We start from the raw sequence: 15,020 nt of genomic DNA on the forward strand, positions 1-15,020 counted from the left end.
CTAAGTACCTCCACAAAACATGAAGACCATATATAAGGCCGCCCGTGAAGGATACAGGATCAGATTAAGGTGAACCGTTTTTCTAATTTTTTTTTTATCATATCAGACGAATCCCTCTAGATAATCGTCAGATTATGAGAGAGTACCTGTAGAACATAAAGATGAACCAAATATATCTTAATCTGACGCGCTTGAGTATTTCTAAATTGCGAATTTTTTTCTCATTGTGAAAATGGCCCCGAGTTTGCGTCCCATCGAAATCGTCAGATTAATGAACCAGAGCTTTTTTTTATATTTCATCTAAGCTTTGCATCCCAATAGGTCTCTACGACGCTCGAGTAAATTCCCATTTAGTATCGTCGGCTCCTCTACTATAGATAGTAGAATACAAAAATGTTGTTGACGATATTAAGAAATTGATTTGATAATTCTTGAAGCTATCAGCTATACAAATCTTTTGTTTAAAACAATGAAGGATATATTGGGAGTGAGATGGAGACAATGATACTAACCAGTGCTGGCTTGTTCCTTTCTATCTCTGTCTTTAGATATTTTCTATCATGTGTTAGTGTAGCGTCTGTTCCCAACGTGTACAAAGAGCCCAGCATCTTGTACGATGCCACTTGAATCTCGTCCACTGAAATAAAAATTTTCATTTAGTTTATAATAATAGACCTGTGATGAAATAATTATAAGTTACGTTACAAATTGGTTTATTGATGTTTTGCTACCTTCCATAACAGCTATTAACACAGGCGTTTTTTTAACGCTCGACGCAGCGTCTTTTTAACGCTCTCGGTCAAACGAACGGTTTAAAATCCCTATTGCGTCGCATTATAAAAGCGTTACAGTATAAACAGATATATGAAAATGCATTTTTTCTATTGCAACGTTTTTTAACGTACTTTATAATGCCCGTTAGCTTAGTATTTCAGTTTTATTTTACTCAATTGGAAATAGACTTGACGATGTATTTGTTGACCAGTTCATAAGCTCTAACAGTACATTTATTTCGGTAAATAAAACAATGTAAATAGCATAATCTCTAGGAACCATATAACTTTTGTGGTAAATCGCTAGGTAGGTTAAATAAATTATTTCTTGCAATAAATCGTAAAATTTCGTATATAAAATTTATTTCATCATACATTGAATGTATTAAAACTTGGTAACTCCGTGCTATGTTGTAGTTGAGAGTAATAAAAATGAAAAATGTGGTTGTACGGTGGCTTACTTCATTTGTTTTTAATTTTTGAATGCAGAGTTGGTTCTTTTTAATTCCATAAATACTAATAAATAAATAAATAGCTTATAAAATAAATTATACAAAATGCTACACTAATTTTTGAGATGTTTACAGATTCCTAGACTGAAGAAAATAATTTCAAAAACAGTTAAAAACCTATGAATTGTTTTATTTCTAGGCAAGAGAAGATGAATTCGTTTCTGTAGACGATGTACTTAAAAAATTTATGAAGAACATAACAAAAATGAACTTAGACTTGTTACACAACATAAGTAAGTAATGAATTTAAGCAATATATAGACTAAAAAAAGTTATATCATAAAAACAATAAAAAATTAAAGACTTTAGATATTAGAGGTAGACCTAGTAAGAGATGAATGGATTGTGTGAAAGGTGATATGATAAATATTATTTGGAGGACGAACACCCGGTAGGCCGACACTTCGGAGGTAGGATACGGTAGGGGAGATAAATAATACCTAAAGACAAAGGTAGAAGAGAGAACGCATAGGAAGGGGAACGATTTCTGTGCGTCTTCTCCGTCGATATAAAATAGGCAACGCGTCTGCGATTACAGAAGTCTCTAGGCAGGAGTTGCTTTTCTATTTAGACATATCCAGATATCGGTTTAGTTGTTTACCAACTTATAATAAAAAAAAAGAGTGAAATCAGATATGACGAATGATAGAGTTATATGAAAGAGCACTGTACAGTACACAGTACTATAACGTAGAGAAAAGGACCGAAAGATTTTTAGAGTATGTATATGAAAGTTGAATTCCAAGTAAACAATAACAGTGGTAGCGCCCGCCATACAGAAGACAAGCGTGAGGTGGGAGTAATACCGCGTTTCGTCTATTGAGTGTGGTGCCAGAGGCCTTATTTTAGTCCCTTTTCCTCTCCACCCTTTTCTTAAGAGGAATGTATGGACAGGAAAAATGGTTTTGGCGGCGACGGCGACGTATAGAGTAAAGAAATATCCTGTTTATTTGCGTCTCCTCTTCAGTAAATTAATGGTAGATAACGCATCTGCAATTGCGGATGTCTATAGACAGCGGTCGCCTCACCATTTCAGCGAATTCAGGCCACTTGCTCGTTTGCCACCACATATTATAAAAAAATGTGTTTCAGGAGATGCACACAAAACTATAGGTAATATGGACACAGAAGAAATAGTAGCATTGGATGATTACGATGAGAGAAATGATAACAATCTCCAATTCTTCCGTACTTTAAACAATGGAGCCAGTGGATCGTTTGAAGCAATCTCTATCAATCCAAAGAATAGATTAAATGCTTTTGATGTGATACAAAACACTTTAAAACTACACAAACGTAGAATACCAGAAAAACATAATCAAGGAACATTTAAACAAAAACAAAGGAATAATAATAAAAAACAATTGAACATTTGGAAATCATTGCCGTCAAAATTAAATTCATTAATACAGAGTTATGATGAAAATGGATCTTCTAAAAGTTCTAAAGAAGATTCAAAGCCATTGATAATTGTTCTAACTAATTTGAAGGTACTGTTTTAGGTTAATCCAAATTAAATGTTAAATCGAGTATCTGACAATTTGTAATCTAAACTAATATGATAAAGACGGAAGATTTGTAGTTATGTGAATTGAAATAACTCAAAAACTACTAGGCCGATTTCAGAAATTGATCCACCATTAAAAAGCTATATTAGCAGTGATAAACTTAGGTTATGTTTTTATTATATTTTAATTTAGCAGGCGAAGTCGCGAGCAACGACTCGTTAATAATATTTCTTTCAGAGAGACAGTAACAACAATGATAGGTCTGATGTTAAAGAAATTGAATCTAACGAGCAAAAAGCATTTCTTAGAGACAATTGTGTCACGTGTGTTAAAGCACAAGTACAAAAATGTTACAAGGTAATAAAAACGTTATGATTTCAAAAGACTTCTTACCAGACGGAGCAATAAAATTAACTTTAAATTAAGGGTATATCAAATTTTAAATTAACAATAATCAAAAGCTTCCCTGATTTTTTTCTGGGCCTCTAACTTTCCTCTAGTAACAACAAGAGGGCGTTATTAAACAATTGTTAAACGATATGACAGTGGTAGAGCCCGCTTTAACATCTTCGAACGAATGGGTCGGCTCACCCGGTGGAATATCACGACCACACAAGACAGGCGTGAAGTGGAAGCAATTTCGCGTACAGTCTGATATAAGTGAGGTGTCGGAGGCACAACTTTAGTCCCTCTTCCTTGTCGCCCTTTTTCTTACAAGAAAAAGATGGGAAGGGAACGTGGACTTGTCGCTGGAGAGGACGCAAGAGGGCAAAACTTAATGTGCGTTTCCTCCTCCGTAGATTAAGGGTAGGTAACGCATCCGCTTTTGCGGATGCCTGTGGGCAGCGGTCGTTTCGCAAAATTTGGCGAATTTAGGTGACGGCTTGTTCGTTTGCCACCTTATAATATAAAAAAGAAAAAAGATATATTTAAAATTTAAGTTTGTTAAAGAAACTGAAATGTTAAAATATAAAACTATTTTGAATAAGACTTATTGAGTTGACTTAGTTTTTTTAGTTTTTAATTGAGTTTAAAAAAAAATATAATTCAATAGGCATTACAAGAGGGTACAAAGAAAATGTGTTTAAATTACAAATGCAAAGATAGTTTTAAAAGGGGGTTTAAAGAAAATAGTAAGAAAGCTTGCATTGCTGAATTCTGGTCGGATAAAAATAACAAAATCGACTCTAAATATAATATAACTGCAATTTTATATGTCAACCATCCAGGTAAGAAATGGAATATTAATTACTAGATTTTGCCCGAGACACCGTCATCGTAGAATTTAATAAAAACAAAATTTAGTAGCCTATGTGTTCTCGCAGACTATCCTCAACACGTATGTCAAATTTCATCCAAATCTGAAGCAGTTTAGGCTACAAACTCTAGCAAACATCAATCTAAGATTTTAGTAAGATGTAATTCAATCTTGAATTTATATTACAACGAGCTGTTGCCCGCGACTTCGTCCGCGTGGTATTCGAAAACATACAAACTATATAATTTACAAAAAGCTAGGTATCCCTCCGGAACCGGACATTTCTCGGGGATTGTCCCATGTGTACTCGAGACTTTGTTTTATATCTGTGCCAAATTTCAATAACATATGTTGAACCGTTGCAGAATGATCGAGTAAACATTAAAAAACTACATTAATGAATCCCACGGGAACCGTAACTATTCCCGGAATAAAAAGTAGCCTATGTGTCCTTCCAGACTATGCTCTAAACCTGTGCCACATTTCATGGAGATCCGTTCAGCCGTTTAGGCTACAAACGCTAACAAACATCCATCCATCCATCCATCCATCTATCCATCTATCCATCTATCCATCTATCCATCTATCCATCCATCCATCTAAACTTTCGCATTTATAATATTAAATAAGATAGAATAACGGTGAATATTTGAAACTTTTGTTTTACAATAATCTATACTAATATTATAGAGGAAAGATTTGTATTTTTGTATGTATCGAAATAACTTGAAAACTACTGGGCCGATTTAAAAATACTAGCACCATTGGAAAGCTACATTATCAATGCGTAATAAGGTTACTTTTTACTTATTTTTTGAATTCCACGCGGACAAAGTCTCGAGCAACAGCTAGTCTTAGCACAAGTACGTTATTTTTATCTTAATTATTGCCTAATTTTTATGTATTTCAACGTTCAAGATACGACGCCCCGGGCAATCAGGACTCCTAATAATTTAAACGTAGACTGTGAAGACGAACAGGTTACCTTTTTAATATTACATTGACATAAATTTAATTTTTTGTTGTGTTGCTACTTTTAAATATTTGGTAAATTAATTTAATTACACAGCTTTAAATCCATACATATAATAATATTGTAGTGTCTGTTTGTAACATTAAAAGAAAAAAATCAGATTTCGGGAAAATGGTGTATTTGCGTTTATAAGTCAGTCTGTCCGCAAGCCGTGTTTGTAATCTCCGAAACGGCTGGGCCGATTTTGACTGGACTTTCATTGGACAATAGCTAACATGGATAGGCATGTTATAGGCTTTTTTAAATACGCACTGTAAAAATGTAACGGGTGTTCCAAATTAGTTTTAACAAAATTTGCAAGCGACAGCTCGTTATAAAAGAATTTTGGTTAAGTAGCATAACTTTTTATATGAAAATACATTTCAGGATAATTCACACCCACGATCTATCGAGGAATTATTAAGTGCGATGACGTCAGCAAACACTGGCCACAATGTGAACGTACTACGAAATAAATACGAAAACGCATGCAAAAAGGTGGTAGCTAAGAAATGTAGCAAAGTATGCATTGTCGTTATAAAGTAAGTTGACCTTTTAAAATATAGTTTGTCTAAAAAAGATAGATTATTTTGATAAATGACGCATATGAAGTATCGAATTCAATTTGTATGTAGGCAAATGCCATACTTAATAGACAGGTAACGTAGTGACGAAACAAACACACATAGCGAACAATTTTGAACTATCGATATTCGGTTTAAATAATTATTGAACTCAACTAAAAACATTATTTTCTTATAGTATTGATTATAGTGCAGAGAATTTACCGATGATAGATATAATAGCGAAATCCAATTCGATTACGTACAGCTGTAGTAATAAACATTTATTTACTCTCATTATTTGTTATGGTAATTGTTAATTTGAGAAAACAGTGTTTTTTAAAATTCATAAGTTATAACTATAAATCTATCGATTCCAACTTATACAAGAATAAAAATCAAAAATCGATAAGATTCATGACTGATTTTACACAACCCATCCCTACTAAATTTGAACTGAATTGTCAAACTAATCTAAATTATTTATAATAATAATTTAGACACACAAAATTATTACTACTACTACATTACTAGCGATTCCTCAACGTTAGAATCTATCGCGAAGACTAGTCTATTATCGGGTTAGACAAAAGTGGAACTTAGGTACAATCGTGGAAATCAGCGATGATCTACTTCAGAATAGCTTTGTTCCTTACAACGAGATAAACAGAATATTCTTAAATCAACAATAAGGGTGCAATAAGTTGCACAAACGACAGGAAGATAATAAAATGAATCATTTGGATTAGATGCGGGATCCTATTGGTAACTATACCGCGTCGTCTCAATGCGAACAAAACGTCCAAGCCACACTACTTTCTAAGTGGAACACCGCTTCATTCCCGACTGTACAATAGCTCGAAGGACCTTAGACTATAAGACCCTGCGATGTCAATGTCTTTTAGACTCCAATTCTCTCCATACATTGTGTGCCATTTTCAATAGCTAATTAGGTAAATATAAAAACGAGTACCCTATGTGTTTATACCAATTTTATCGGGATCTGTTCAGCCGTTTAATCCACAAACTACTTAGTATGAAGTAGTTTCTATTGTAATTATATTTTTTATATCTTTTAGTAAAACATGCACCGAACATAAATGCATGACGAGACAGATCAGCACCTTTAAGAAGGACTGTAGGAAGTCGTGTGCAAGGACGTTCGGTTTAAACAAGTCAAGTGAATCCGATTCAGGTGATGATGACGATTATGAGGAAGAGGAAACTTAGTACAATAAAACTTTTTAATCGAAAAATGTGTTTTCAATATTTTTTAAAATAGAACAAATGGCTACAAAGGTAGAGGAAGACCGAAGAAAGTATGGATGGATTGTGTGAAAGAGGATATGCTTAAGGATTGGATTGGATTGGGATAACGGCTGATAGAGATGTATGGAAGAGCAGCACATACTGTGCCGACCCTCCGTAAGGGATAAGGGCAAGTTGAGGATGAGAACAAATGCCGTCCGAAATTTCAACATATTTAGTGCTACGGATGTCTAGTGCCTCTTTAATTTATTAAATTATTTATATCTCAGTGGCATTGAATGTGTTAATATACAATTCTGTACAATTCCATCTAACTATATTTAACGAGGAAAGAATTGATATTTTTTTTATATTTTTATGTATTTGTTTTACGTAAATACTACTGGGCCGATTTAAAAAAAAATCACCATTACAGAGGTAATTTAACTGTGAGTAACATGGGATATGTGTTTAATTATTTTTTAATTCCACGCGGACGACGTCGCCAAGAATAGATAGTTGTGTATAAACATCATTCAGTCGCCAAATCAGTGTTTTAAATTGAACTCTCAGAGCCGAATATATTACGCCCTTTTCTTCGTAAACGTTCTATCTAACGCAATTTGGATAAGCTTGACCTTATTGCTTAACGCTAATACATATTTAAAAGTAGTTTCAGTTGGTCGTTATCTGTTATAATTAGTACGTTTTTGATAAATTTTTGATAAATTTCACATTCGTTTGTTTCATTTGTTTACAATTATGGAACAGGTTATAGCTGTTCACAAGAGAGAAAGAGATAGTCAGTAAGATAGAGACTTACGCAGTAGATCAGCTCCGTACTCGCAATTCGCGAGGTGATCAAACATGGAGGTGAGTACTGGCAGCAGAACGCCGTTAATGTAGCCCAACGACGTTGACGTCTTCAGGTGCGTGCCGCGAAGATGCGCGTATTTACCCTGCAAATGACATTATAAAGATTTTGAGTAACGCTTTTATGATGCTTTAGTCAAGAATATAAAATAATGTTATTCGCGTTAACACGCCTTTTAGCTTGGAATAGCAATTTTGTAACACGGTAGATTGCAAGAAGCGCCTGCCACTTTGAAAGCAGCAACAAATTAACTTGTGCAAAATGAATAGTTGCTATTATAATTATTCTTACCTCTTGTAAATTAAGTATCGTATGTCCAAGATCATCAGCTACATTATTAAAGAAGGTCAACATTGAAGTTCTGATGAATTCAGGGCAGTTCTTGACGAGGGATTTAGCGTCGATACCTTTCACCAGCACTTGTAGGCAACGCACTGTAATGCGCACATCTGGACCGAATGCTGCCAAACTGTAATACAAAATTAAATAACTTGTAGAGTTAGTATTCGTGACGTCATCATATAGATGTATGTTTGTTAGAGTTTGTGGCTTAAACTGCAGATTGGGTCTCGATGAATATTGGTATAGATATAGAAGATAGTCTGGCAAAAACATAGGCTTCTTTTGAGTTACTGGGTTACAGTTCCCGTGGGATATATGAATTTTGTTTTCATGTTTACACGAATTTTCTGCAACGATTGTATACATGTGCATGGAATACGGTTCTTCGAAGTAAAATGTTTTTAGTATGGTTTGTTTAAAACGTCACGGGTAGCAGGTTTATTTAAATAAAAATACATACCGTGATCTCAACAAACTGGCCAGTTTACAAAACAACGCAGCGACCATCTCCTTTTCTTTAAGACTGGCTGCACCCACATTGTTAGTTGCCGTCGCCACCGCTATGAAGTAATTGCGATGCGTAGAGAAGTATTTCTCCATTAACGGCAAGACAACCTGAAAATAATTACATAAAAATTATGCATCTTTATTCAAAAGACCAAATAATTTTAACATGGCAGTAAGCAGTTTGACAACTAGAACATACTAAATAGCGCCTGGCAGTTTATTCGGTTTAATACTTTTTTATGTATCCCAGTTGAATTTTTAATGAAGACTAAAACAAGGTTAAAATGATTTACTATTAAAATAATATTCTATAAGCATACAAAAGCAGTTAAACAACATTTATTTTTATAACATGAGGTGGCAAACGAGCAAGCGGCCACCTGAATCCGCCAAAATGGCGAATCGACCGCTGCCCATAGATATCCGCAATTGCAGATGCGTTGTCTACCCTTATACGACGGAGGAGGAGACGCACATAAAGAGGATATTTCCCCTTCCTATGCATATCCTCCACCGTCAAATCCACTTCCTCTTCTTGTGAGAAAAGGGTGGTAAAGAGAAAGGGACTAAAATTAGGCCTCCGGCACCACACTCATCAGACGAAACACGGCATTGATACCATTTCACGCCTGTCTTCTGTGTGGTCGTGGTTTTACTGGGGGCGTGCCGGTCCTGCAATGCTAAGGTGTTAAAGCGGGCACTACCACTATTAAGTTGTTGTTGGAAACATCAATATACTCTAATTTTAATTAACAGAATACTATTAAAACCTATTCCGTAACACCAAAGCTACAATGATTTCGTCCATGTTTCCTTTCATTGCAAAACAAAAGCAAATGAGTATTAATTATAAAATGTAATAAAATACCTTCTTGAAATACTTTAGTTCCGTTTTGTGTTGCTTGTAATGTATTAAAATAGTACATAGAGAAATAAATAGATAAAAAATATATTATCTTTAAAAAAAAACTACAGATGTACATTAAGAATGATTAGAGTTAGAAAAATGTTTAAACCAAAATCATTATCATTAAGTTATGAGTAGGTAAACAGTGTTTTTTAACTGTAGAGTACAGTACAGTGTTCTGCAGTATAGTACAGTAACTATACTGTAGTACACTGTACTGTACACTGTTGTCATATGTTTCAGAATATTGTTAAATCATAATTACCTTGGAAAAGAATTTGATATCTCTAGTACTCGTCTTGAAGCTTGGTCTTCGACTGAACGTTGTCGATGGTTTCAATAGCTTCATATTAATAGTCGCTCTGTCGATGTATTGTATGAGTTTTTCGAGCAACGAGTACGCGAATCTGAGCTCTATTGCTACTCCAGTAGTGGTCTGTTCCGTATCACTTTGGGTGGCTTTGCTTGGTCTATGTAGCTTGTATCCCTGATATTGTAGATATTTGAGGAACTCTTGAGAACGTTCTCTATCTTTCTTCTTCTCTTTGTCTGTCAGTAAGTCGTATGGGACTAACTGAGGATGAATACCACCTGGAACAGTGTAAAAATGCTTATTTTAAATACTGAGGAGAATCACTTGAGGGAGACCAAAGAAAGTAGAATTTATTGTTCAAAGAGTTGCAAAGAGAGCGAATTCAGATATGACGGCTGATAGAAGAATAGTATTTTCCTATCTACCATAGACTACCAACGGAATAGACCGGTCATTAACTAAAACTTTCTTTATCTCTTACCTCCATTAACAACTAACTCTTCTTTCTTCTTCTTGGCCCAGATGTCGTGTGCATTCTCAGCCAGTCGCTCCGCCATGTTCTGCATTTCTCGTGATAATGTTAAATTGGTCATGTCCACTGGTTGAGGATTGTAGTTGAATGGAGTCGCCGAGTCCGTCTGGAAATTAGATTATGTCTAATTTAGCATAAGGTTTTTAAAATTAAGGTTTGCGGAAAAGTATGGAACTAGTTCATTTACATTCAGTAGAAAATTATATAATAGATGCAAATGAAGTGCCTATATAAATATAATAGCAATTATGTGCGAATTGTATACTTACAATAATATCAGGCGCTCGCTGTGAATGTGAAACGATGCGGGGATATGAAACAACATTCAGGTTAAAACACATTGAAGGTAACAAAAACATATCTAAATCAGTGCTATAGAATTATTATTAGAACACAGAAACAATTATATTTATAAATTAATAATTTAACTGCCATTCAAATTATACGGTTACTTGGGTTCTTTTAAAGTATATTTGTAATGGTCAAGTAACCAACTGAAGGTATGAGAGTAAAAAATTTACAATGAGTATAGCTTTTTATAACAGAAGCGGGCATGGGCAACGTTAGCCGAGGATTTATACTATTTCTAGGATGGGAAAGAATTGCTCCAACTTAACAACCTGGTGACGGTCATTGAAGGGGGAAAATGGTGAAAACACCGAGTTGATCATTAACGCCTATGGTTTTGCCACCTTTTTAGACAGAGGTAGGCATATACATGTAGTTCTAATTTTATTACTTTCTATAGCACCGATTTAGTTATCAAATTCAGCTATATACCATATTTTAAAACCAAATTTCAGTGACAAATTGCTTTAAACAAACATGCTGTTTGTGGGAATATCAGTGTAAATGGGGGACAAATAACATTTCAATTAGAAATTACTCTTATGTCCTGGTACTTATCAGGTATTTCAGGAGTATATAGGCATCATAGTATCTTGCCTACAATATAGGCATTTTTAAAACATAAGGTGATTCTAGGATTTCTAAATAGTGCTTTCTACCTTCCTTATAAAGTAAGAGTAAATTTGTATACTGTTTTACAATAATTTACAAATGTTTTTAACTGAATTAAATTTATTTATCCTGTAATAATTAGGACGTAGTTTCTAGTTTTCTATGTAAAGAAAAAAATGGTATTTATTTTTCTAGATTTTTATACTAATAGAAAATTAATTTTAAATACCACTTCAATCTCGATTTCCACCTCCTGATAGCATGAACAATAAAATAAGTTAATAAGTCAACTATAAAAGATAGTGTTATGCTATTTGCTAGTTTACGTCTTAGATTAGAAATATATTTGTGGCCTTTCCAAATTACTATAAGATAAATTGAAGCAAACATCAATCGTTTAGATTTAAAAAAATTAAAAAACTGTAATGAAACCCTAAATATCGTAAAAAATACATAAAAGCCTTTAGTGACGAATATATTAATTACACTTTTAACACATTAAATAAGCTATACTCACGCCTCCAGACTTCGATTGCCGTCTCATAGAACTTCGGTTGGTGCTGGGAATGTCCACTTCAGAATGCTCCACAGACCAGCCTATAGCCAGTAACGCTTTTAAAGATTCCCTCACTGGTTCTTTATAGCGTTCTTTTTCCTGTAATTTTATTAGTACATATCGATTACCTTTGTATAAAATTGTGTTAAATAAACAATCAGAAAACTAGAGTAGTAAAATGACCGACCGAGATGCAAAATATACAAGTTAGAAAGAGATAGATAACAGATTGTCAACTCCGTATTTTTACGGTGAATGACTTCGTATCGCTGTTGTAGTGTACTTTTGAGGGAATTAGAATATGAAAGTATGTTTTGTCAATAGATATGGTTATAAAACTTACGTAGTCGTTCAGCATGTTGTAGGGCTTGAGACGAGGATGTGTCTTCTGGCTATCAGACCAGGATTCCCCGTACACCCAGCCGTTCTCGATTTTTCTATACGAATAGATTAAAATGTTTTTAACAAGACAATGTCCTTAAACCCGCGACTCCGTTAGCGTAGAATTAAAAAAAAGTATTAGTCCATGTGTTCAGACTATCAACTACATATATGCCAAATTTCATCGAGATCAGTTCAGCAGATTCTTCTACAAACTCTACCAAACATCCATCCATGTTAGCTTTAGCATTTATATTAGTAAGAAGTATAATTTGAAACAAATGGGAATTCGTGGTCTTACTATTTTATGCAACATAACTAACGACGTGACACGTGTTGTCTCTGTCACTTCAAAGAGAATGTGGGAGATAGCAAATATGTCACCGAGACTACTCACCTCGAGGCCCAGGCGTCGTGGTAATGTTCAGAGAACTTCTGCACGATGGTGTTGAGATCGTTGTTGAGAGCGACTGAAGACGTGTTGATTGGCTGCGGGTCGTACTGAGGATTGTCTGCACCTGCTTTACAAAACATGCGTCTATTTATACTTATACTGGCTTTCAGCCGTGACTCCGTCCGCGTGGAATAAATAAATGTAGCCTGTGTGTTCTTTCACACTTTCCTCTACATCTATGCCAAATTTCATCGCAATCTGTCCAGCAGTTTAGACTACAAACTCAACAGACATCTATCTATCTAAATAAACTTTCGCATTCTTAATTTTAGTACGAAGTATGATTACAGATTTGTTAATTTCTGAACACAATTTGTCAGTATTAGTAAGCATGATTTTAAGGAATTGTAATTTTTTTCTTACCAGCAGTTGCTTGATTTTCCTTTCCATAGAATTCATCATCGTAGTTCTTCGACAGCGAATAATCAGGAGGCAGAGCACAACCTAGAACAATATAACAAAAATAAAAATTCCTATTTAATACTTCATATGAAAAGATTTTGTTTCAAGATAATTTTTACATCATATTTAAAACTAACTCGATAAAATACGAGCAAGTAAATGAAATGGCTAAGGGCCCGTCCCACAATTCTTTTTAATTGTCAGGTAACAATCCAACGTATAAAATGTGATGGAAATATCAGATTTTGGTACATTATCTGACAGTGACGTCACTTTTAAGCTATCTGAGCCTATATCAGCCAGAGGTGGGACAGGCTATTATGTTTATAGGCTTTGGAATTTATCTCTTCCATCATCTATAAATAAAACGGGGAGAACAATATTAACTGACCGATGGCGATGAGGCAGGGCAGCGCTTTCCCGAACAGCTCGGGCTCGTAGTCCATCTTGCTGAGGGAGTCGAAGATGTTGGAGAAGAGCATCATGGTCAGCCGCTTCTCCTCGTCAGAGGAGGCGCCGTACACGCCCTGCCCGCCCGTGCTGCCGTAGTACTTCGCGCAGCGCTCGTAGTGCAGCGTCAGCAACTGGAATTTCAATAAGATACTATTTAACCATTTTTCACTTAGAGGTTAAATGATTTCCTGCCACATTCATAGTCGAACGATTTTCTGTCATACTCATAGTTGTTGAAAGATATCCTTGCACACTCATAATTGTTGAAGGATTTCCTGACACACACGTAGTTGTTGAAAGATTTTCTGTCACTTACATAGATAGTTGTTGAACAATTTTCTGCTACTCTCACATTTGTTGAAAGATTTTCTTCAACACTCATAGCAGTTGAAAGATTTTCTGTCATACTCATAGTTGTTGGAAGATTTCCTTTCACGTTCATAATTGTTGAACTACTTCCTTTCTCAAACGAATTTGTTGGGCGATTACCTGTCCAAACTCAATGTTATAAAACGATTTTCTACCACACTCAAGGTTACTTAACAGTTAAACGTACCCTAAGCGCAACAGTGGTGTACTCAGAGAGCCTGGAGACGTCGACAGTGAGTTTGCGCAGCAGTTTGAGCAGCATAGACGGCTGCATGGCGGAGGTCAGCGCCACCAGGAAGTCTGACACCGCCTCGCGCTGGCCTTTCGTCAGCATGCGGTTCTTTGATAATCTGAAAACATGTATTAAGTACGTTAGTTAGAGATAGTTACGTCGCTAAACGAATACTGGTTACCGCTTGCTAATAAAGCGTGAAGTGCGAAATGAGGGAAGGCTTACCTTAATCAGTATAAAGACTAAAAATGGTTATTGAAGTAGCGTTTCTTCATCTTAAGTGCATTAAATATTGTACGGAAACCTACAAATGTTTTTTATTTCTGTATTCTTCAAAGAGTTCTTGTAAAAAACCTCTAAGAATTTTTATTAATAGGTTCTTCTCGAACACTGTTTATATTAACTTCATTACTGTAGCGAAATACATAATTGATCCTTGGAGCCAGATTAAGTAAATATTAAATACTAGCTGTTATCGTGCGGCTTCATCCGCATTTTATTGTTTACATTCATCAAATTATCAAAAGCAAATGTCCTAGCCTAAAGCGTGACGTATAGGGCTTTTTTTATTAAAAAAAAAGGGATATTCAAAAATATGCTGTAATTGCTGACATTAAGCAAGAAAGAAGTGTGTGTTTAAGATTATAATAGTATAGATGATTATTTATTTATTTAGTTGTAGGAGTCAGTATAAAGGTATCGTGTACCTGTAGACGGTGTGCAGCGTGGCGTCCAGCAAGCTGGCGTAGTTCTCCGCCTCGTTGTAGAAGTTGGCGTGTTTGATGAGCAGCGGCAGGATGCTGTTGCCGATGTAGCGGTTCATTGACAGCGCCATGTCAGACTCGCAGCCGTCGTTCTGTTACA

General features: G+C 35.1%; 1 protein-coding gene across 1 annotated transcript in view; it reads right to left on the reverse strand.

The window, feature by feature from the left end:
* LOC106108707 (ryanodine receptor 44F) overlaps positions 1 to 15,020 on the reverse strand; it is a 100,506-nt gene that overhangs the window by 27,550 nt on the left and 57,936 nt on the right. The window contains exons 64-77 of the mRNA XM_013289967.1: positions 14,864 to 15,012; positions 14,112 to 14,274; positions 13,494 to 13,686; positions 13,064 to 13,144; positions 12,644 to 12,764; positions 12,209 to 12,302; positions 11,827 to 11,964; positions 10,619 to 10,636; positions 10,299 to 10,455; positions 9,770 to 10,095; positions 8,551 to 8,705; positions 8,040 to 8,217; positions 7,698 to 7,833; positions 513 to 637 (exon numbers count right to left, since the gene is read on the reverse strand). Coding sequence (XP_013145421.1) covers positions 513 to 637; positions 7,698 to 7,833; positions 8,040 to 8,217; positions 8,551 to 8,705; positions 9,770 to 10,095; positions 10,299 to 10,455; positions 10,619 to 10,636; positions 11,827 to 11,964; positions 12,209 to 12,302; positions 12,644 to 12,764; positions 13,064 to 13,144; positions 13,494 to 13,686; positions 14,112 to 14,274; positions 14,864 to 15,012 — 2,034 coding nt within the window. The remainder of the gene's footprint in view (positions 1 to 512; positions 638 to 7,697; positions 7,834 to 8,039; positions 8,218 to 8,550; positions 8,706 to 9,769; positions 10,096 to 10,298; positions 10,456 to 10,618; positions 10,637 to 11,826; positions 11,965 to 12,208; positions 12,303 to 12,643; positions 12,765 to 13,063; positions 13,145 to 13,493; positions 13,687 to 14,111; positions 14,275 to 14,863; positions 15,013 to 15,020) is intronic.

Source organism: Papilio polytes, unplaced genomic scaffold (genome assembly GCF_000836215.1).
Source record: "Papilio polytes unplaced genomic scaffold, Ppol_1.0 DF821400.1, whole genome shotgun sequence".
In the NCBI taxonomy this organism is placed as follows: domain Eukaryota; kingdom Metazoa; phylum Arthropoda; class Insecta; order Lepidoptera; family Papilionidae; genus Papilio; species Papilio polytes.